The following is a 23,231-nucleotide window of genomic DNA, read 5'->3' as shown; positions in this document are numbered from 1 at the left end:
GTTGCAAAAAGCTCAAAAGTCAAGTAATTGAGTGGCAACATGAGCAAGCAAAGGAAGCAAAGCAAACACAGCAGTCAAACCTTAGATTCCTATTTTGGGGACAAGAAGGATCAAAGCATGGAACAACCTATTTTGAATTGCTTATCTTCCCAGTAAGGGTGGGTGATGAGGGAGGAAGGGAATGAATCTGGAATTCAAAGTTTTAAAATGAAATGTTAAAAAAAATTATTACTTTTTTTTTACATGCAACTGGGAAATAAGATATACAGGCACTGGGGTATAGAGATCCATCTTTCCCTAGTGGAAAGTCAGAGGGGGAATGGGGAAGGAAATAAGAGAGAGCAGATTGGGGGACAGGGTATGGGTGTTGGGCAGGGGAAAGATGGGGGGGAATTTGTAACTCAAAATCTTATGGAAATGATGTAAACTAAAAATAAACATAAAATTCAATTTAAAAAATAAAAAGTATGATGAAAAATAAACAAGCAAACAAATGAATAAATAAATGGGAAAAATAAATGCTAGAAGAAAAAAATGGGAAAAAAAGAGAGCTATAGAATAAAGATTTGGAAAAGGAATGGACAATTTGGTAAAAGATTTACAAACTTTTGTCCAAGCAACAAAATCCCTAAAAATTATAATGGACCAAATAGAAGCTAATGACTCTATGAGATAACAAGAAATTTCAAAACAAAGTCAAAAGACTGAAAAAAATAGAAGAAAGTGTAAGGTATGTTATAGCAAAAATAACTTACTTGGAAAATAGATTAGGAAGAAAAATTCAAGAATCACCAAACTGTTTAAAAGCTATGAACAAAAAAAGATCTAAGAACCATATTTCAAGAAACCACAAAAGAAAACTGTTCAGATCTCTTGGTACCAGAGGACAAAATGGAAATAGAAATAATTCACTGGTCACCTCCTGAAATAAACCCCAAAATGAAAACCTCCAGGATAATTAAAGTAAAAATCCAGAGCTTTCAGGTCAAAAATAAATACTACTAATAGCAAGCAAGCAAGTAGGAATTCATGTACCAAGGAATCACAGCTTACATCACAGAATACTTACTAGTCACTACTATACAGGAGAGCTTAGAATATGGTATTCAAGAAGGCAAAGGATGGCTTATAACCAAGTATGCCGTTCCCAACAAAATAAGTATAATCATACATTTGGGAAAATGAATCTTTATTGAAATAGAAGACTTCCAGGTATTCCTGATGAAAGATCAGAATTATGAATTTTAAACACAGGAGTTAAGAGAAACATAAAAGGTAAACATGAATGAACTATAATAAAAGACTAAACAAGGATAAACCACTTAATTCATATATGGGAAGATGATAGATGTCTTCCTTCAGAACCCTGTCATCATCGGAAGTTACAGAGTGAGTTCAATTAGACAAGGCTTCAGAATGTTTCTGTTATGTTTTGATGATCTTAAAAGAAAAATGGAAAAGAAAGAATTCACCAATCACCTCTTGAAAAAGATCCCCAAAAGAAAACTCCTAGGAATATTATAGCCAGGTTCTGGAGTTCCCAGATCAAGGAGAAATATTACAAGCAGGCAAGAAGAAACAATTTGCATATTGTGGAGACACAATCAGGAGAACACAGGATCTGGCAGCTTCTACACTGAGGGATTGAAAGGCTTAGAATATGATATTCCAGAGATCAAAGGAGCTGGGATTAAAACCAAGAATCACCTACCCAGCAAAAGTGAGCATCATGTTTCAGGGGGAAAATATGGTCATTCAATGAAATAGAAGACTTTCAAGCATCCTTGATGAAAAAACCAGAGTTGAAAAGAAAATTTGACATTCAGATACAAGAAGCAAGAGAAGCATGAGAAGGTAAACAGGGAAAAGAATTCATAAGGTACTTATCAAAGTTGAACTATTTACATTGCTACATGGAAAAATGATAATTGTAACTTATGTAATTTTTTTCAGTATGAGAATAGTTGAAGGGAAAATAAATGCATATATATATATGAATACACACATATATATGTCTATATATGAGGGTATATGTGTGTATGAATACATATGATAGGAAGGGATGATACTTAAGAGGTGAAATTGAGAGATGAGAGAGGAATATAATAGGAGGAGATGGGAGAGACAGAATGGGGTAAATTATCTCATACAGAAGAGGCAAGGGATAACTGTCACAATGCAGGGGAAGAACAGGAAGGCAAAAGGGAATGGGTCAACCTTACTCTCATTGAATTTGGCTTAGGGAGGGAATGACATACACACTAAATAAGGTATCTTGCCCTATAGGAGAGTAGGGGAAAAGGGGATGAGAAAGGAGATGATGGAAGGGAGGGCAGGTTGGGAGGAGGGTAATTAGAAGTGCACACTTTTGAAAAGGGACAGGGTCAAAGTAGAGAATAGAAGAAGTGGGGGGCGGGATAGGATGGAGGGAAATGTAGTCAGAAAAAATAGAAGGCAATGTGAAATATCTCATTGGGAAAACCACTGACCTGCAAAATAGATCCAGGAGAGATAATTTAAAAATTAATGGACTACCTGAAAGCCATGATAAAAAAAGGGCCTAGAAATCATCCTTCAAGAAATTCTCCAGGAAAATTGCTCTGATGTTTTATAACCAGAGGGCAAAATAGGAGTTGAAATAATCCACCAATCACCTCCTGAAAAAGATCCCAGAAAGAAAACTCCTAGGAATATTATAGCCAGATTCTGGAGTTCCCAGATCAAGGAGAAAATACTACAAGCAGCCAGGAAGAAAAAAAATTGAATATTGTTTAAACACAATCAGGAGAACACAGGATCTGGCAGCTTCTACACTGAGGGATCGAAGGGCTTTGGAGTATGATATTCCAGAGGTCAAAGGAGCTGGGATTAAAACTAAGAATCACTTACCCAGCAAAACTGAGTATCATATTTCAGCAAAAATATGGTGATTCAGTGGAATAGAGGACTTTTTTTTGTATTTATATTCCTATATGGAAAAACAATAATTGTAACTTATGAAACTTTTCTCAGTGTGAGAATAGTTTAAGGGAATAGAAATGTGTGTGTGTGTGTGTATAGGAGGGCATATGGGTGTATGAATACATATGTGAGTGTGTGTATATATATATATATGTGTGTGTGTGTGTACAGGTATATATAAACAGAGGGTACAGGACCAATTTAATAGGAAGGGATGATACTAAAAAGGTGAAATTAAGAGGTGAGAGGAATATAATGAGAAGAAATAGGGGGAGACAGAATGGTGTAAATTACCTCATATAGAAGAGGCAAGGCAAAACTGTTACAATGGAGGGTAGGAACAGGAAGGCAAAAGGGAATGAGTCAACCTTATTCTCATTGAATTTGGCTTAGGGAGAAAATGATATACTATGTATGAGGTGAGATACCTAAATAGGGTATCTCACCATACAGGAGTGTGGGGGGGGGGGGAGGGGGGAAGGGGGGATGATGGAAGGGAAGTGTAAGGGTTATGGGATTTAAAGATCTTCCATGCCCCATTGGACTTGCTGATGTAGCAGGAAGGGGCGGAGCAAGAGGAAGCGGAAGCCAAGCTGGAGTTCCTGCGGTGGCTAGCGGTGGCGGCGACAGCAGCAGCAGAGGCAGCGGCAGCGTGAAGCCCTTTTTGAGTCAGCCAGAATTTCTGCTAAGGACTGCCAAGGGCCGGAGCTGCTGGGAGCGCGCTTCCGGGACGCTGGGTGGTTGCTGTGAGTGGGGAGAGGAGGACCATTGCCTGAGGTAGCCTGTTCTGTTTTAAAGGCTTGAGAATGTGGGTGCTTTCTACTTTATCTACCTGTGCCAATTTCATAACTACTCTGATGGCTTTCACCTTCTGGTTTTGGGACTCAGTCTTTTGGTATCTTAATAAATTTTCTAGCTTATTCCCCCATATGGCAAGCATGATGTATTTTGTGATGGATAATTATATCAGCATATCTATAATTTCCATAGGCATTGTGAATATGGCATTGCTGATACAGGAGGGCAGACTGGGGGGGGGAGGGAAGTTGGAAGCACCCACTTTTGAAAAGGGATAGTATCAAAGTATAGAACAGAACAAGTGGGGGGGTGGGATAGGATGGAAGGAAATATACTCAGTCTTTCACAATATATTCACTATGGAAATGTTTTTCTTAGCTACACATGTACAACCTATATTGAACTGCTTATATTCACAGTAAGCGTGGGTGACAAGGGAGGAAGGGAAAGAATCTGGCATTCAAGGTTTTAAAATCAAATGTTTAAATATATATATTATATAATACAGTATCATTAATATTATTTTACATGTAACTGGGAAATAAGATATGCAGACACTGTGGCATAGAGATCCACCGTGCCCTACTGAAAAATCAGAGGGGGAATGGGGGAAGATATGGGAGAGAACAGATTGGGGGAGGGGCTTTTCAGTAGGATCGCTATTTTGGAGTGGTGGGTAGAGAAAATGGGGAGAAAATTTGTAACTCAAAATCCTGTGGAAATGAATGATGTAAACTAAATAAATAAAAAAAAAGAGAGAGGAAAAAAAATAAAAAAAAATTGTATTCCTAGTTCTGCTCTTTCCACCCTATATCATACAGATATTGCCAGGTTTCTCTAAAACCATTCATCTTATTATTTCTTATGGTATAAAAAAATTCATTATATTCACATACCATTATTTATTTTTGCCATTCCCTAACAGAAGGGCAGTGGGCATCCCCCTAGTGTCTAGTTCTTTAACAAAGAGAAATGATGTCAGTATTTTTGTACATATAGTTAGCAGTTTTTGTGAAAAATATGAGGAAGTCTTGGTGGACTGTAAGGTCAGCATGAATCAAGAAATTAAGAATGCTAATATGAATTAAATAGTATTAAGAGAAGTGTAAAATTCAAAACAAATGAGGTCATAGTCCCCTATTTTATGCCCTAGTCATATCATATCTTGAGCATTGTGTTCATTTCCGGATGTCACATTTTAAGAAGACCATTGAAAGGCTAAGAGAAGGTTGATCTATATGACGCATTGTGATAGGATTAGTTATACTTTGTAGCTTCTGCAGGCAGAACTAGACCAATGAGAAGTGACAGACAAATATCTGTTCATTACAAGAGGGGAAAGTCTAACAAATGGAGGTATCCAAACATGTAATGGATTGCTCTATGAGTTAGTGAATTTTACATCATTGGAAATATTCAGGCTGTCCCCTTGTCAAGTATGTTATAAGGGAATTCCTACATATAGTGGGAGACTGGACTAGCTGATCTCTCTAAGCTCTGTTCCCAGCTCTAATGGTCCATGATTCTATGAATTACATATACTTTGATGACATAGTAAGCTGAGGGGAAGACATGATTTTATGTTCCACACATGTCTTATGAATACCTCTCTCCTGGGGAACTTGTATATAACCTAAGGCTATTCTATGATAGCTCTTTTTTTTCTCCCCTCCTCCTCATCTCACATCACTGAGATATTTTCCCTATTTTCTCATTTACTTTGTCTCAGATGAGCCAAGACCAACCCTTCTACCTATATCCTTGACCCCCTTACCTTCCTTGGGATGAGGTGCTGTTACCCACGCCTAGAATGCTTTCTTTCCTCATCTCTACCTCTTAGTTTTTCTGGTTTCCTTCAAGACTCAGCTCAAATTCCATCTTGTACAAGAGGCCTCTTCCAGTCCCCCACTACCTCTGAGATTCCATCTATTCTGCGTGAGCTATTCCCAAGTTGTCTCCATAATGGAGTGTGAGCTCCTTGAAGGTAGGGATGTTTTTACCTTATAACACACAGTGCCTGGCACAGAAAAAACACCATATATAATTTTTGACTGACTGACTGATATAACTTGGCTTCTAAAGGATAGTCATAGAAACATATGAGGATAGAAAATGAAATTAGAGATTGTGTCTATGATTAAGCATCATTTTAATGTTCTTACAATTTTGCAGTTTAATTTATCAAAAGGGGTTTAAATCAAATGGTTCCCAAATGCAATATAGTGAGCCAAGAGTGGGTTTCTTCCCTTTAAGGAAAAGAAGAATGTGTAAGTAGCTTCTTTATTTGGCCTAAAGTCGAATGGGAAAGAAACTATTAGTTCACCTCTAAATTTCATATTTAGTTACTCACCCAATTCCGAGCCCCAAGGAGGTGACTTGCAAGTATTTTCAGTCTCCAGAGAATGTTGGCCTCAATGAATAAAAGCAGGATGAGGAAAAAAAAGCCAGAGACAATCAATGAGGTCATAAACCTTCCAATTCCTGGAGTTTCCCATGCATAAAAATTATCTTCATAGTTTATATCTGGGGATATTGAAAGGAATCACATTCATTTTAAAACCCTGAGGTTCTTTCACCATGTTTAGTTACTGTACTTAAAAAAGATTCTCATGTCATTTCCCAAATATGGACTTAGACAACTTTGAGAAAGCAAGATAAGTCATTCACTGCAACAACATCAATTCACCTCTATGCCATTCTCATTCTCCCTGATCTGTATGGAACATTCAATACAGTGATGCTGGGGTAAGTCCATGGAAGAGGTGAATGTTTAGACTATGTACGACAAAGTCAATATTAGGTTTCTGACAGGAAAGAACACCCAAACTTCCTTCATCTCTTCCATCATTGCAATATGAGTCTTCTTCATAGCAAGGTTCTTTGCATTCTACTCTTTCATGGTATTCTAAAGCAAAAAATATGAACTGAAGACTTCCCAAGGTTAATATTAGAGCTTAACAGTACCATTATTAACAATATTTCCAAGCTACCACCATAATAGTATAAATAAATAAAGCAGGATCTCTAGGACTATTAGAGTTTTTATGAGTGGGAATGCAGATGTGGCAACTTGTAATAACCAACTACTACCCTTAGGCAGCTTCTACATCAAAAATCCATTAACATTCTTACTATTTTCCCTTCTGCCTAGTTTGCAGGATGTTAAGAGAAAAAGACACGGTATCTGCTTGTTTCCCGTTAAGTCTTTTGGACAGCGAGCACACTGGCAAATTTATCATTGTTCTAAAATACATAGTCTTGTCCTGAAAGGGTTAATATGCTTTGATTTTTTAGAAAACTTTTTTCTCAATATCCAGGAGGGCACATTGCCTTGTGCAAAGCTGTTTAATAAATGTTGAATTAAGTTGCTCCATGAGCCTTTGACCACTATGACCACTATGAATTTACCTTGTGTCTTCTCATAGGGTCCAATGTGCTTCACAAAATTTTCCCCCATTGTAAAAGTTACTTCTAAACTGACAGTAGTCCTTGATGACTCTACCTGTACCTTCAAACTCTTTTCCTAAATAAGCAGTGAAAAGAAGGGGTTACTTCCATTGGCTCAGAATGGGGCTGGGTGGGCTGGGTGGGTACTCACTTGCCATTTTACAATGAAGGGTTGCAGTAGCAGAGGAGGTACAGTATTTCCTGCTCTCAAAGTTGTTGTAGAAACTACTGAGGCACATTCCTAGGCTGTGGTTAGGTAGCACGAGGAATAATTTATCCAGAAATTTAGAGATTTCTTTCAATTTTAATGCTATGAAGGAAAATAGTATCGATTAAATCATGTTGTAGTCCTTGATTCTTTGTGTAAATTGTGATTATTGACTACTTTCTTCTTGTAACCCTTTCCTACTGTGACATGACTTCAACTGGATCTCCTCCCATCTCCCTACCAGTGAAGGAGTACTTCACTGGTTCCTCTTTCTCCTCTCATCACCTAAGCCATCTTCTTTATACTTTGAAATATTATTTACTCTCATAGCTTCAAGCACTACCTCCATGAAGGTGACTTTAAAATTTGTATCTCCAGTCCTGACCTGTTTCAATCCCTAGTAGACCTGTTGGATATCTCTTCTCTGATGTCTTCCTGGCATATCAAATCCAACATGTAAAAAAAAATGAAATCATCATTTCTCCCTCAAAACCTATTTTTCCTTCTGACTTCCTTGTGTCTATCACTGTTAACATTATCCTCTCGGTCTCAAATCTTCAAATTTAAGTGCTCTCTCTAATCTTGGCCTTAAAACCAGGAATTATTTTCAGCCCTTGCACTATATTAGGTATACTCCTAGTTTTTCTGAGAGTTTCCTCATCACATCTGCATAATAAAATTCTAAGGGAGAATTGCCAACACAATCTTCAAAACATTTTGACCTCAAAATGTTTTCTATAGGTGATGTGCCTGGGGAATGTGATTTCAGTATGAAGGAGCTGCGGCATATATCACAATAACCTGCATTTATTAGCAGCTTTGGTTTAGTTCAATGGTCTAACTTTTGTGAAGCATAGACTTTATTTGATATTAAGGACTTGTTTTGTTCAGTGATGTTCCCTTACTGAGCTGATTATTATTTACTTGCTCATTATTATCCCTGAGAAAGGCTTCAGTATGTATTTGTAGGGAGGAAGTAAATGCTGATGCCCTCACCCTTGAAGCTTGTGACGTAGAGGATGATTAAGGTGATAATGCCTGAGAAAAAGTTGAACATGATGAGTCTTATGAAGGCAGTGGAACCTGCCTTGAAGAGGAAGCTCATTAGGTACATGAGTGGAATGATGGACCAGCCGTAAAACATTAATATCAGCAATGCATCAGCAGGGTGGCTGTCCTCAGTGAAAGCTTTTACATCAAAGACTTTGAACACCCCCTGGAGCACAGAGACACAGTTTTTAGAGAAGAAGAGGTAATCAAAGAAAAAAAGAAATTAACCCAGATTAGAAAATGAGAGCTCAATTCCCTAAAGCTTGGGGTAGCAAGGGGAAAAATATATATATGGGGATCTAATTCTAGATAAGACCACTTCCATTTCTGTGAACTCCAAGAAGTGAACTTCCTATTACTGAGGAAAGGCAAAAAAAAAAGAAAACCTAAACTGCATTCATTAGCCTCAGAAACTGAGACTGCTGAATCAGGTTCTAGATATTATTGACCAAAGGTAAAACTTGTGATATGCAGAAGAAACCAGCCCATCACTATATACTACTCACCAGCAGCAGAAAACAGGGAATGAAGAAGACAATGAGATCCCATAACAGAGAAGACAGCCAGAAATGAATGACATAGACTCCACTGATAAACTGGATGTGCTTTGCCTTTATGACTCTTTCACTAACTGCCATGATAGAAAATGTACTGGCTAATGAGCCCATACCATACAACATGTTGATAGCAATGTCAAATCCCTTATGGCCCCTGCAAGAGAGAGGATAGATAGAGAAAAGACACCATATCCTTGATTAGTAGGGGGAAAAAAGAATTTCTTATTAATAGCTGTGTTCCAGAACATAACATGTAAACAGAATTTTTAAAAATAGCTGTATATGGTAAAGTACTGAGGTTTGAAAAACTCAACCCCAGGAAAAGGGAAGCTACGCATACCAAAAGTACTGCTCCTCTGCAGCTTGGCTGGCACTTCGAGGCTGAGGATGATTGGAGATAGTAATGGAAGCTTGTGGGCCAGAAAGTGACTTGAATAGAATATTGTCTAACATTGTCACTGCTGTGACAGGTGTATGGTATGCCTGATTGTTGAAGAAAGTGGTGATTAATGTATGATTTCCATGTTGTTTGAAGGAAATAGCTACAAGGCAGTGCTCATCAAAGCCCTCCCTTTTGCTTGCAACTGAAAGCAGCTGATCTTCCATGTTTTCTAGGAAAAGAAAGCAAAATCATTCATTTAGACAATACACATTTACCTGACTGGTATTGGAAACAAAGGAATCCATCAACTGAGCAATAGTAAAACATTATATTGGAGACTGTTGGTAAGATGACCCTCTAACACTGGCTTCTCATGACCTTTGACATGTTACAATGTTAAGCACAGGTCTCACCTGGGAGAACTGCTTCATTTTCATTTTGTCTTGTCTGTCAAGAAAAATTGTTCTTGAGGTAGAAAGGGGGAAAAATGGTCAATATAGAGTTTATACCCAAGATGAGTAAGGGGACAATAAGAGCAATTAGCCATTCCTTAAAATCATCTGGTCCAGATCAACTACTTCCTAAGACACTGAAAGAGTTGGTGGGTGTGAAGTGGAACCTGAGAGTTGTTTTAATTTACATTTTTCTTATTTTCAGTGATTTGGAGCATTTTTTCTCATGTTTGTTCACAATTTGCTTTTCTTTTTTTGAGAACTGCCTATTTATATTGCTTTTTGCTTCCAAGATTTTTTCCTCAGTTTTTCTTTTAAATTATAACTGTATTTTGTTTGTGCAAAAGCTTTTTGCTTTTTTGCGTAATAAAAACTGTCTGTTTTCTTTTTCTTCTGCAATTCCCTCAATTCTATGCTTGGTCAAAAACTCTTTTCCTATATATCAATTCAAAAGCCTTCTCTAAACCCTTAATTTGTTTATGTTGTGATATTTTATAGAAAGTCATGTATGTATTCAGAGCTTAATGTAATATGTAGTTCAAGATTGTCTAAACCTAATTTCTGCAAGACTGCTTTCCATTTTTTCAAGTAATTTTTGTCAACTAGTGAGTTACCCTAAGAACTGGGGTCTTTGGTTTTTATCAAATATTCTGTTATTGTGTTCATTTGCTTCACTAACTTGTGTACTTAATCTATTACACAGGTCAATTTTTCTATTTCCTAAACAGTACCAAATAGCTTTGATGATTCTTTTTTTTTTTTTTAAGCAATCGGGGTTAAGTAACTTGCTCAAGGTTACATGGCCAGTTATTCCTGGGTGTGGTGCTAAGTATCAGAGCCTGGATTTGATCACTGAGCCACCTGGCAGCCCCTGATGATTATTTCTTTATAAAATAGTTTGAGATTTGGGAATGGCATGGCCCTACCTCCCTACTTCTTTTTTTGGGGGGGGGGAGGGAATTATTTTTCTGAAGACACTTGATCCTTTATTTCTCCAAATTAAATGTTATTATATGTTCTAGTACATAAAATACTAATTTGGTAGTTTAACTGGTATGGCACTGAACATTATCATTTTTATTACATAGTACTGCTCAACCATAAGCAATTCATACTTCTCCAAATATTAAGGTATTTGGCAGCAGTATTCATATAATTTTGTGTGTGTCTTTAAGCCCTTATTCCTGAATATTTTATACATTCTGTAGTTGCTTTGAATGGAATTTTCTCTTTCCAACTCTTCTTTGTTGGGTTTTGTTGGTGATATATAGAAAAGCCAATGATGTATGTTGGGTATTTTGCAACCTGCTACTTTGCTGAATTTATTATTTAAATTAATTTCATTCATCTCTCAGGTTTTCTAGAACTGCATATCATCTACAAATAACAAAAATTTTGCATCTTATTTTCCTATCTTTATTCCCTTAATTTCTTTTTCTTTTATTGCAATAGTGGGCATTTGTAGAACTGTGTCAAATAATGGTAATAATGAACCTCCTTCCTTCACTCCGATATTTTTTTTTTAAGCAATTGGGGTTAAGTAACTTGCTCAAGGTTACACGGCCTAGTTATTTCTGGGTGTGGTGCTGAGTGTCTGAGCCTGGACCTTCACCCCGATATTAATGGAAATGCCTCTACTATTTCTCCTTTACAAATAAAGCTAGCTCTTGGTTTTAAATAGATGCCATTTGCTATATTAAAATAAATATAAAATAGATAATATATGTAATATTATATATAATACATAAAGTGATGTTGGATGATGTCAAAAGCTTTTTTTGTATCTATTGATAAAATCAATGTGATTTCTATTCATTTTTAAAGTTAATATAGTCAATGGTCTATACTTTTCTTATTTTCAAACCAACCCTATATTTTTTATAGAAATTCAACATGATCAAAGTGTATAATCTTTAAAATGTTACTGTATTTTCTTTCTTAATATTTTATCCAAAATTTCTGTAAAATTCTCCAATAGAAATATAGGTTTAGCTTTTTTCCTCTCTTTACTTCCTTTACCTTGGTTTTGTTATCAAGACCTTTTCTGCATCATTGAAGAAAATGGATAGGAGCCTGGTTTTCCTAACAGTTTATGTAATATTAGAATTTATTGTCTTTTGAATGCTTGATAGAATTCAGGTCTAAATTAATCTGGTGCTTTTTTCCTCTTTTCTTTTTTGCTTTGGAATCCTATTTATGGCTTGCCAAATTTCTTCTTTTTTTTTTAAATTTGATTATTTATGTACTCTTTTTCTCAATCTTTATATTCTTATTATTTTTGTAATTATTCATTCAGTTTAATTGTCAGTTGTCAATTTTGTTGGCATATAATTGAGAAAATATTTCTAATAATTTCTTTTTTCAATATTAATACTGGCAATTTGTTTTTCCTTTTTAAAATTCAGATTAGCACACATTTCATTTAATCAGTTTTTTTATGCTTTTTTTGGAGGGGAGAAGGCAGGGCAATTGGGGTTAAGTGACTTGCCCAAGGTCACACGGCTAATAAGTGTTAAGTGTCTGAGGCCAAATTTGAACTCAGGTCCTCCTGACTCCAGGACTGGTGCTCTATTCACTGTGCCACTTAGCCATCCCCCTTAGTTTTTTTAAATACTGATTTATTAATTCTTTTTTATCATTCAAAATTTTATTAATCTCTCATTTGATTTTCAGAGTCCCAATTTTTGTCTTTAGTTGAGGTTTTTTAATTTATTTCTTTTCTAGTTTTTTAGGTGCACGGATCCATTCTTTCTCTTTTGTGCATAGAAGTGTTTATAGGTATAAATTTCTTCCTAAGGACTACTTTGGAAGAATCCCTAAAGTTTTGGTATTTTGTCTCACTGTTGATTTTCTCTTTGATGAAATTATCTATTATTTTTAGAAAGATAAAAAGGTGGGAGATGTGCATGAGCCCTGGGGCAGAGTACCATATTCTAGTTGGGGAAAGATGGTCCAAGTGTGGGTAGTTTGTTGTGAAGATTATTTGTTCTTTGATCATTAATTTTTTTAATTAAATTATTTAGTACAGACTTAAGTTTGAATGATTTTTATATGACCCTTTATTTTGGTGTTTATTTCATTATGCTAAATAAAGAGGGTATTTAGTATTTATGCTTCTATGAAGCTGTTTGAGGTTTTTATGATGAGCACATGGTCATTTCTTGTAAAGGTATCATAGACATCTGAGTTTTATGTATGTTTCTTTTATTCCCATTCAGTAATTTTCAGAGATCAAGAATATCTAACTTGTCTAAAATTCTACTTAGGTGTTTCATTTTTATTTTGCTTATCTTTTTGTAAAACTTATCAAGGTCTAAAAGAAGTACACTGGGGGTGGCTAGGTGGCGCAATGAGTAAAGTGCCGGCCCTGGAGTCAGAAGGACATGAGTTCGGTTCCGGCCTCAGACACTTAACACCCATACACAAAAAACTAGCCGTGTAACCTTGGGCAAGTTACATAACCCCAATTGCCCTCCAAAGGCAAAAAAAAAAGAAATAAAAAGAAATAAAAATAAATAAATAAATAAAAGGAGTACACTGGAAATCCTCAACCAAAATAATCTTGCTATCTATTTTATAATTTGATTATTTTCCTTTAATTACTCAGAAATTAAACCATTCAATGCACATATATTAAATATTGAATACTTAGTTGTCTGTGGTGTCTTTAAGCATAATGTGATTTTTTTTGTTGATCTCTTTTACCTATGCTTATTTTTACTATTTCTATGCAGAGAGTTTCCCTAGAGAACATTAAATTCTACTCTAAAATGAAGGGAAGCTTCATTATATATCTGTGAATCTTCATGTTTCAAATGTTTTTTGTATAGCACATACTCTGGCACTACTCTCCCAACATCCATTTGCATTAGTAAGTCAAGTCCCTATAGGGCAATTACTTGCTTTCTCAGAATTCTAGGGATAGACTTGGTTTTCTAATGCTATATTTTACAAGGTCCTATAGATATGCTTCCCTCAATGATTACTACCTAGACTTAATTAGCTCTTAGAAAGGGGTATTTACTAACTTTTGAATACTATAGTAAGAAAAATTGGCACAAAATATCTCCCACAAAATCTGTGACATTCACCCATTAGAACACACAAAAGTTTAGGGCAAAGAAGACTCAAGCTAAGAGAATATGTGACAAAAGTGTAACTTATACCTCCTGGAAATCCCTTTTCCCCTTTTGTGGCATACTTATAAAGTTCCCCTTCAGTGGGACAGAACTTTTCTGAGGGGTTCCTTATAGAAAATTGAATTTACTTTTTTTCATTTCATTCAGTCTGTCCTCAGCTCTTGATACAGATACTACCATCATATTTTTGGGTGACACAGCTAGGATGCCAATGGAAAGCTCAAAATCCTTTGGACATTAAAAAAAATCAAAAGGATCTCCCTTTGGCTAGGGTTGGAGAGCAGAGAGGAAAATAAGGCTGAAAGTGAGGCTAAACCAGTGGCTCTTCCTTTTCCTCCCAAAGCAATTTTTTCTTAAATATTTGGTTGGAAGTTTTCTACCCTAAGTTGCCAGATACTCAAATCCCCGAGTTCTATACTGGTCTATTTTACGCAAAATCCATAGAGAACCAGTGAATATCTTCAGCCAATACTGACATATTTCTGTATGGTATTATTCTATGTTATACAATGGCTTATAAGGACTTCTAAATTAAGCAAGGACTTTTGATATCTATTATAAAACCTTTACTGAATTAATAGAGGTATTTAGATCTCTTTCATGCCTACTTAATATCTCTGATTGATTCAATTAAGAAGTTCAAGTTGATGGTGGAACAGAAGCAGTAACTGTTTGGGGGGGGGGGGAACGGGATCCCGATAGGTTCAACAGGGCGTCTGGAAAGAATTCAGCTCAGCCTTTCTTGGAGTTAGAGCTGAGAAAGTTTATTAATACGCCATTACAGCGGGCAAGAGTCCTTTAGGGGACCTGCGAGGGAGAGGGGTACATGCTTTTACTTTTAAAGGGTAAGGCTGCCATTGTCTGGGCTGACCGAGGGAAGGGACCTCAATGCATAGATAGTTTAGATAAGATTTGGGCCAAGCCAGAGGAGACATGAGGATTTGGGCCAGACCAGAGGAGACATGAGGGATTAAGTAAGAACAAAGGATTCCCAAGGTGTTGCCTAGGCCTAGTGCGGATAGGAGGAAGGGGCAGAGTCGGAGGTTGGGAAAGGAATTTTACAGATAACAATTTTACAATACAAATTGCAGTTACAATTTCACAGACTGGTTTCACAAGTTGGTTTCACAAATTGACCTAGACCCATTCTAAATATGCTTTTCATGTGTTGCATGCTCATGGGGCAATTTGGAGGGAAAGGGGATATCTGACAGCAAAGAATTCTCCTATTAAACATGCCCAGGAGATTTTAACACTTCTCCAGGCTGTACATAAACCCAGTGAGGTGGCTGTTATTTTCTGCAAGGGCCACCAAAAGGGAGAATCAGATCAGGCTGTGGGGAATCACCTGGCAGACGCTGCAGCTAAGGAAGCAGCCCGCCAGCTGACTCTGATAGCCCCATTAGTGCCGCAGATCTCTGACTCCTTTAAGCCCTCTTACAGCCCCCAGGAACAGACCCTCGCTAAGGAGAGGGGGATATACTCTCTCCGCCTCTGGGTGGTTTCAGACCCCCTCAGGCCAACTTCTTATCCCAGAGGGAAGCCAGTGGAAGTTGCTGTCGGGTTTACATCAGGCCACACATCTGGGGGAAAATGCCCTTCAGTCCCTAATAAAGCCCCTTTTTACAGGACGCAAGCTAGATGAGACGATCCGGCAAGTTTGCCGGGCTTGTCCTACTTGTGCCCAAGTGAATCCTGAGGGAGCAATTAAGCCACCTCCCCTGTTAAAACCTGTTCAGAGGAGGGGTACCTATCCAGGGGAAGACTGGCAAATAGACTTCACCCACATGCCCCTGTGCAGGGGATTTAAATTACTCTTGGTCTTTGTTGACACTTTTACAAACTGGGTTGAAGCTTTCCCTTGTAGAACGGAAAGGGCTCAAGAAGTATCCAAGGTCCTACTAAAAGAAATTATACCTCGGTTTGGCCTTCCCAGCTCCCTACAAAGTGATAATGGTCCTGCCTTTGTTTCCCAAATAACTCAGGCTGTGGCAGACACACTGCAAATCACTTATCGCCTTCACTCTGCCTGGCATCCACAATCCTCAGGGAAAGTGGAGAAAATGAATCACACCCTCAAGCATGTCTTAACCAAATTGTGCATTGAGACTCTGAAGTGACTGGGTGACTAATCTCCCCATAGGTCTACTCAGGGTTCGAATTACACCCCGGAAAACCTTAAACTAAGCCCCTTTGAACTCCAGTACGGAAGGCCCTTCCTGACATCAGATATCTTGGTAGACCCAGAACAACATTTGGTCACTCAATTTGCCTCCCAACTAGGTGCCGTTAGGAAAGCTTTATCAGAATATGCTAACAAGTATCTCCCCCAACCTTCCAGCGACAAAGTGGATTGCCCTACCTCCGTGCAACCTGGGAATTGGGTTTACTTAAAGTCCTGGAAAAATCAAAAGGGAGAACAGTTAGAGGCCACTTGGAAGGGACCCTACCGAGTTATTCTTACCACTCCCACTGCAGTGAAGCTCGAAGGCCTCCCTAGCTGGACCCATAATTCTAGAATTAAACCACTGTCACCTCTTGCCTCCCCCACAGGGCCTCCAGAGTACTCCTTTGACCCTATAGACGATCTTAAACTGCTGTTCCGGAGAAACCGTTAACGAGAAGGTGGATAGAAGGAAGTGAAATCATATTCGACCTATTCCTTTTATGTATTAGCCTCTTTGTAATTGCCATTTGCCCTAGCAATGTTACTTTTAACTCTTCTCTTTCTTCTCCCTGATATCTTGTGCGCCTTTACCTTTAGGAAGTGGGAAGACAACTACCTAATCAAACTGGGGAACTCTGTGGGTAAGGGAGGAGCCCAGGACTGTTGGGTATGTCACCCCACCCACAGGGCAATCCTCACCTTCGCCCGGAGGCAGTCTTTGCAAGGGCCCCTCTGCTGGAGGTAACCACTTCGGAGGTCTTTGCCTCCCCTCTGATAGTGGCTACCCCTGCATGGGCCAACTTATCTGTCTCTACTCCATGCTTTCCAGCAGGCAACTACACTCATCTCTGGGAATTTAGCTCTACAGTCACCACACAGGTGAAGACTCCTGTCAGGGGAGGGTTTGTGAAAGTCTCTGCTGGCCTCTTGTCTGTGAGGACATTTATAGTAATAAGTGCCCTTGAAACTTCACCACTGCCAGCTGCACCTCCTGTGAGGAAGGGACATTCCCTACCTGTACCTATGATCGGTTCCCACCTACCACCCTCTTGGTGGGCCCTCCTTACCAGGCTTTCCCTTCTCATTTGAACCATAATGATACTGCTTCCCCCAGCTTTAAAACCCTTGTTGACATTTTACAGGTGACTCTTCTGCCGGGAACCTTGTCATGCAATCTAACTGACCCATGGAGCCTCCATGTTCAAGGCCTACTACAAACGGGCCCCATTTGTGCTCCCCAAGGATATTCCTTTCTTTGTGGGATGGGTGGGTCAGAGGTTATGAATTCTGGGGACGAGGTACAGCGCAATGCCACCACCTGGCAGGACCCAAGACCTGCTGTCTTGGCTACTAGGTGTCTGACCCCTTACAAGAGCTATGGGATGTGCACTCTGGGATTTCTCACATCCCCTCTAACTATTTATAACGTCACTAAGCAAGGCACTTCTCCTTTGAAACGAGTTAAACGAGGCTTTTTGGATAGTGTTCTTTGGTATCTTAAAAAGGGATCAGAATATCTCATGCCTTGGTATGGACATTTACAACATGAACGCATTCTCTCAAACCTGACAGTAGCTTTGCATCATTTGGCAACAGAGACTGCATTTAGCCTTCGGGAAATCCAGCAGTCTCTGGATTCCCTGGCCAATGTGGTCCTGGACAGTAGAATAGCCTTAGATTATCTGCTGGCCTCTAGTGGAGGTGTTTGTGCCCTAGCTAACACATCCTGCTGCATGTATATCAATAATTCCCCAACAGGTAGAACTCCGCACCAAAAATATGCTGGAAAAGGCTAACTGGATGGAAGAAATTCATGAAACCCTTAATGCACCAGGTTCCTCCTCTAACTCCTGGTGGTCCTGGATTTTCCCTATACTGGCTCCTTTCTTGGTCCCATTCCTAATTTTAGTCTTTATACTTCTTTTTGGTCCTTGTCTGCTTAACCTTCTTGCTAAGCTTGTCTCTTCTAGGCCCAGTGCATTCCACTTGCAGATGATTGCACAGGCTGAGTACCAACCGTTGCCCGAAGTCGTTACCCATCACCCCTTGGACCTGGCATCGGCCAAATTCCGGACCTTGGCCATGGACCCCACCCCTTGAATGATGATACCCTGAGAGGCAGGGATAGCTCTTCGCCCCTCCCCAGCAGAAAGTAGCTCGGGAAGCTGAGATCATCGTCCTGTACCCCCAAATGAATTTGGGTGTCATCTGTTTAAGGAGGGAATGATGGGGTACCTGGGGTCTAGGTCAATTTGTGAAACCAACTTGTGAAACCAGTCTGTGAAATTGTAACTGCAATTTGTATTGTAAAATTGTTATCTATAAAATTCCTTTCCCAACCTCCGACTCTGCCCTGTCCCCCTATCCGCACTAGGCCTAGGCAACATCTTGGGAATCCTTTGTTCTTACTTAATCGCTCATGTCTCCTCTGGTCTGGCCCAAATCCTCATGTCTCCTCTGGCTTGGCCCAAATCTTATCTAAACTATCTATGCATTGAGGTCCCTTCCCTCCGGTCAGCCCAGACAATGGCAGCCTTACCCTTTAAAAGTAAAAGCATGTACCCCTCTCCCTCGCAGGTCCCCTAAAGGACTCTTGCCCGCTGTAATGGCGTATTAATAAACTTTCTCAGCTCTAACTCCAAGAAAGGCTGAGCTGAATTCTTTCCAGACGCCCTGTTGAACCTATTGGGATCCCGTTTTTCCCCCCCAACATTTTGGCGAGCCAGGTAGGAGAGTCTGTGGTCTCAAGCTTTCTTGGAGTTCTGGTAAGCTCCTTTACCTCCTCCCTCTTGTCCTGTACGTCGGGTCCTTCAAGCACCTAGGAAGGCTTGATTGGACGATTCCGGTCTGGGACCGGAATCCAGTCTATTTTTAATAGACCCGGGAGATCCGGGCTATTTGTAATAGACCCGGGACACATCCCGCATGGATGGGGGACACCCTGTCTAAGGACAAGTGTCTCCGCGTCTAAAAAAAATATACACATATTTTTTTAGGCAAGGCTTTTCACGTGAGACGTCACAGAAAAGCAGACGACTACAAGTGATTCTGACTTGGGAGTCGGGAAAGGATGGGTCAGTCTCCCTCCATATCCCGAGACTCACCTCTAGGATGTCTTTTGAACAATTGGAACAAACTCGGTCTTCAAGACCTCAAGAAAAATACGTCTCATATTTTTCTGTAACACTGCCTGGCCCCAATACACTTTGGAGGATCAGGAAAAGTGGCCTGTTGGCGGAACTTTAAGCTATAACACCATACAGCAGCTTGATCTGCTATGCCGCCAACAAGGGAAGTTCACTGAAGTTCCCTACGTCCAGGCTTTTATGTCCCTCTCTCAGAACACTGAATTAAGAAAACAGTGTAGAGTTCTTCTAGTTAAGTTCACCCCAGCAAAAGGGAATTAGATCGACCTCCTGGACGATCCCTTTCTTTCTGGACCCCCAATAGCAGCCCCGAGAGCGGGTCCCCCCCCTCCAGGTCCCTCTCCATCGGGTCCATCTGCTCCTTCCCCATGCCGGGAAGCTAGCAGACCTCTAAAGGATATTCCTCCCCCATACCTGCCAGATCCACCTGCACATTGGTCTCTTAGACCTATGCAAGCGAAGTTGGTTCCAGGGAATCCCTTTCCTCCCAGCCCTTCCCTTACTAGGGGTGGAACTTCCTATCTCCCTTCTCCACCTACAGCCCCTGATTCCTCCATGCCCTCCATGCTGGATCCTCTAAAGGAAGCAGCAAATTCCACTGGAGGGACGCTACCGGACCCCCTACTTCCAGCGACCATAGCCCCCTTGAGAGAGGTCGCTGATTCAACTGGAGGAACGATTAGGGTCCATGCCCCCTTCTCGATCTCTGACCTCTCCCAGATCAAGGAGAAGCTAGGCCGGTACTCTGAGAACCCCACTAAGTTTATGGAAGGGTTCAGAGACATTTCTCTCCAATTTGATTTGTCGTGGGGAGATATTAACATCATTCTCTCCACTTGCTGTACTATAGAGGAGAAAAAGAGAATCTGGGAACTAGCCCAGAAGTTTGGAGATGATATGGCCATCTCCTCACCCAGCAGGTATCCTCTGGGAGCCACAGCTGTCCCAGTGGCAGATCCTGGGTGGAATTATCAAGTAACTGCAGACAGAGAGAAAAGAGACCATCTGATACTCTGTCTGGTAGAAGGGATGAAAGTAGGATTTTAAAAAGCTGTGAACTATGACCGCCTCAGGGAAATTACCCAAGGTGCTGATGAGAACCCAGCCCTTTTCCTGGGCTGGTTGGTAGAAGCCTTAAAATTCTTTACTAACCTGGATCCCAACTCTCCTGAGGGGATAACCATCCTTGCCATGTATTTTATTAATCAGTCTGCCCCAGATATCAGGCGGAAATTTGGGAAATTGGCTATGGGACCCCAAACACCTCAGAACGAATTGTTAGAGGCAGCTTTTGGAGTCTTTAATAACAGAGACCTAGCACTGGCAGAGGAAAAAGACTGTAGGGCAAAGGCCAGAAACAAAGAGCAGGCTCAGCTTCTAGCTGCGGTCCTGACCAGTAAACCTTAGCAGCACCCCTAATACTGGGAGCAGTGAGATGGCCTGTCTCCGATGCAACAGGAAGGGTCATTGGGCACGTAACTGCCCTACTAGAGCTGCTTCCAGGGGGAGACCTCCAGGACCGTGCCCAAACTGCAGGAGTGAGGACCACTGGAGAAGGAATTGCCCGAGGAAAGGCCCAGCCGGTGAGTCCCGTGGTCGAGCAGCCTCTCCCCAGTGCCCAGTCATTCAGTCCTCTCCAGGCCTGGATTGATGGGGCCCAGAGCTCGGCTTAGCTCCCACCTTCTCCATCTCATTGGCCGAGCTCTGGGCTGAAATCGACGTCTCCGGTGAGCATATTAACCTGCTGGTGGACACTGGCGCTGCTTTCTCTCTCGTTACAATATTCTGGTCCTACCTGTATCTCTAGCCATCGGGTGATAGGCATTGAAGGAAAAGTGAGGACTTGTCGAGAGACATATCCTCTGCCCTGCCAGTATGGGGATTTGTTATTTGAACACTCCTTTCTTATTCTTCCCTCCTGTCCAGCCCCTTTATTGGGGAGAGATCTGATGGTGAAATTGGGTAGCCAGTTCTCCCTAATCAAGCCTGTTCCATCCCTCGTGGCTGTGCTTACTCAACCCTGCCACGTTCCCCCTGAAGTATGGGAGGGGGTTGAGTCTGATGTCTGGGACCAGGGAATTCCTGGGCATGCTACTCATGCCACCCTGGCTGTTGTCAGGCTTCGGGACCCTAAGGTGTACCCCCACTGGCGCCAATACCCAATTAAACCTGAGGCCCGAGAGGGACTGCTACCACTGATTGACAAATTTATAAAGTATGGGATTCTTGTTTACTGCCAGTCCCCATGTAACTCCCCAAATCTTGCAGTGAGAAAGCCAAATGGGGAGTACCGCATGGTTCAAGATCTCAGGGCAGTTAATGAGGCTGTGATTCCCATTCATCCCATAGTGCCTAATCCATATACAATTCTGGCCCAAATCCCAGGGGGTACCCAATGGTTCTCTACTCTAGATCTTAAAGATGCCTTCTTTTGTATACCACTCCATGAGGACTCTCAATTTATTTTTGCATTTGAGTGGACTCCCCCTGGGAAATCAATTTCGTGCCAGTTAACTTGGACTGTGTTGCCACAAGGGTTCCGGGATAGTCTCCATTTATTTGGTCAAGCCTTGGGGAAGGATCTTCGAGACCTGGACTTGCCTAATAGTAGCCTGATACAATATGTGGATGATATTCTTATTTGTAGCCCTACCAGGGAGGAATCCCTCAGGGCCACCACAAAGACTCTTAATTTCTTAGGGGCCCGAGGGTACCGGGGTCTCTTTGTCTAAGGCTCAAATAGCTTGCCAAAGTGTTAAATATCTGGGTCATGAATTAACCCCCACCTCTCGATCCTTAACACCTGAGAGGAAACAGGTGTAATGTAATGCCAAGGAAAGGCAACTTCCCAAGGTTCAGAATACCAGCATAGGTGCTCTCCATTTTATTCAGTGACAAACCAAGAACAGAGAAGATCAAAACATGACATCATTCCAAATACAGCATTTACTAAGCATGATTAAATAATCTCCAAGTACTACCCCACCCCAGGACCTTCCAATCATTCAATCAATTACAAAGTCTCTGTTCTAAATACTTCTCCACCCCTAGGCTATACCTTAATTAAGTCCACCACAAAGCCCCTCTTCTCAAATGGAGATTAGTTTCCAAACATAAGGTCAAAAGTTCCCCACCCCTGGATCACAATTGAATCTACCCCAGAGTTACATCAAGTTTAAACACAGCACTTAATACCCAAAAGGAGGTCTTTTCTTCATCTTGACAGGAGGCAAGTTCTCAGCAATCTTAGTTCCTGGGGAGACAAGGCTTAGCAAGGCCATAAGATACACTGCCAGTCCCTTCATGAATTCATCCTCTGTCTGTAGAACAGTCCTAGAACCCCTGAAAACATTAGCAAAGCCCTCTCCCAGGATTTCTGTAAACATACAACAAGAAAATCCTTCTTCAGGGCTTCTGAACCAACAGAAAGGTTCCCAGACCCCTGCAACAACAGCACTGTCCTTCACCAGTGGACAGTATTCATTCTGTCTGCAGGACAGTCTCCAGACCCCTGCAACAACAGCACTGCCCCTCACCAGTGGACAGTATTCACTTTCTGTCTGCAGGACAGTCTCAGGGTTTCTTAGCGAACAAAAGGACTGTCTTTCACCAGTGGACAAATCTGGCAAAACAACATCAAAACAGACAGACAAAGTACCAGCAAAACAGCCATGTCTCCTCAGTCCTTGGCAGCTCAGGGGGCAGGTCTCAAAAGTCCAGGGCAATTCAAAGCGGCCACCAGCAATTCTCTTAGTCTCTCTCTCCACGAGGTGCTGCTTCCAAAAAGATCTTCCGCCTCTCTCTAGTGTCTCTCCAAATCTACCTCACCAGCTCCTCCCAGTTCAGGACTTTCTTTTCGCATCAACAAGTCCATCCCACAGGTGGGATTAACAAGCTCTGGGTTTTAACACAATCAATTTGAAA

The 23,231-nt window shown here is 40.6% G+C and overlaps 1 protein-coding gene across 1 annotated transcript in view; it reads right to left on the bottom strand.

The window, feature by feature from the left end:
* LOC138163251 (phospholipid-transporting ATPase ABCA3-like) overlaps window positions 1–23,231 on the bottom strand; it is a 230,876-nt gene that overhangs the window by 37,497 nt on the left and 170,148 nt on the right. The window contains exons 21-25 of the mRNA XM_069090799.1: window positions 9,362–9,632; window positions 8,971–9,175; window positions 8,411–8,630; window positions 7,358–7,516; window positions 6,110–6,282 (exon numbers count right to left, since the gene is read on the bottom strand). Coding sequence (XP_068946900.1) covers window positions 6,110–6,282; window positions 7,358–7,516; window positions 8,411–8,630; window positions 8,971–9,175; window positions 9,362–9,632 — 1,028 coding nt within the window. The remainder of the gene's footprint in view (window positions 1–6,109; window positions 6,283–7,357; window positions 7,517–8,410; window positions 8,631–8,970; window positions 9,176–9,361; window positions 9,633–23,231) is intronic.

The sequence above is a fragment of the Petaurus breviceps genome, unplaced genomic scaffold, assembly GCF_028583685.1.
Source record: "Petaurus breviceps papuanus isolate PSGF00001 unplaced genomic scaffold, PetGlider_PUasm1.0 187, whole genome shotgun sequence".
Lineage (NCBI taxonomy): Eukaryota > Metazoa > Chordata > Mammalia > Diprotodontia > Petauridae > Petaurus > Petaurus breviceps.
This window is presented reverse-complemented; position numbering and strand designations above follow the sequence as displayed.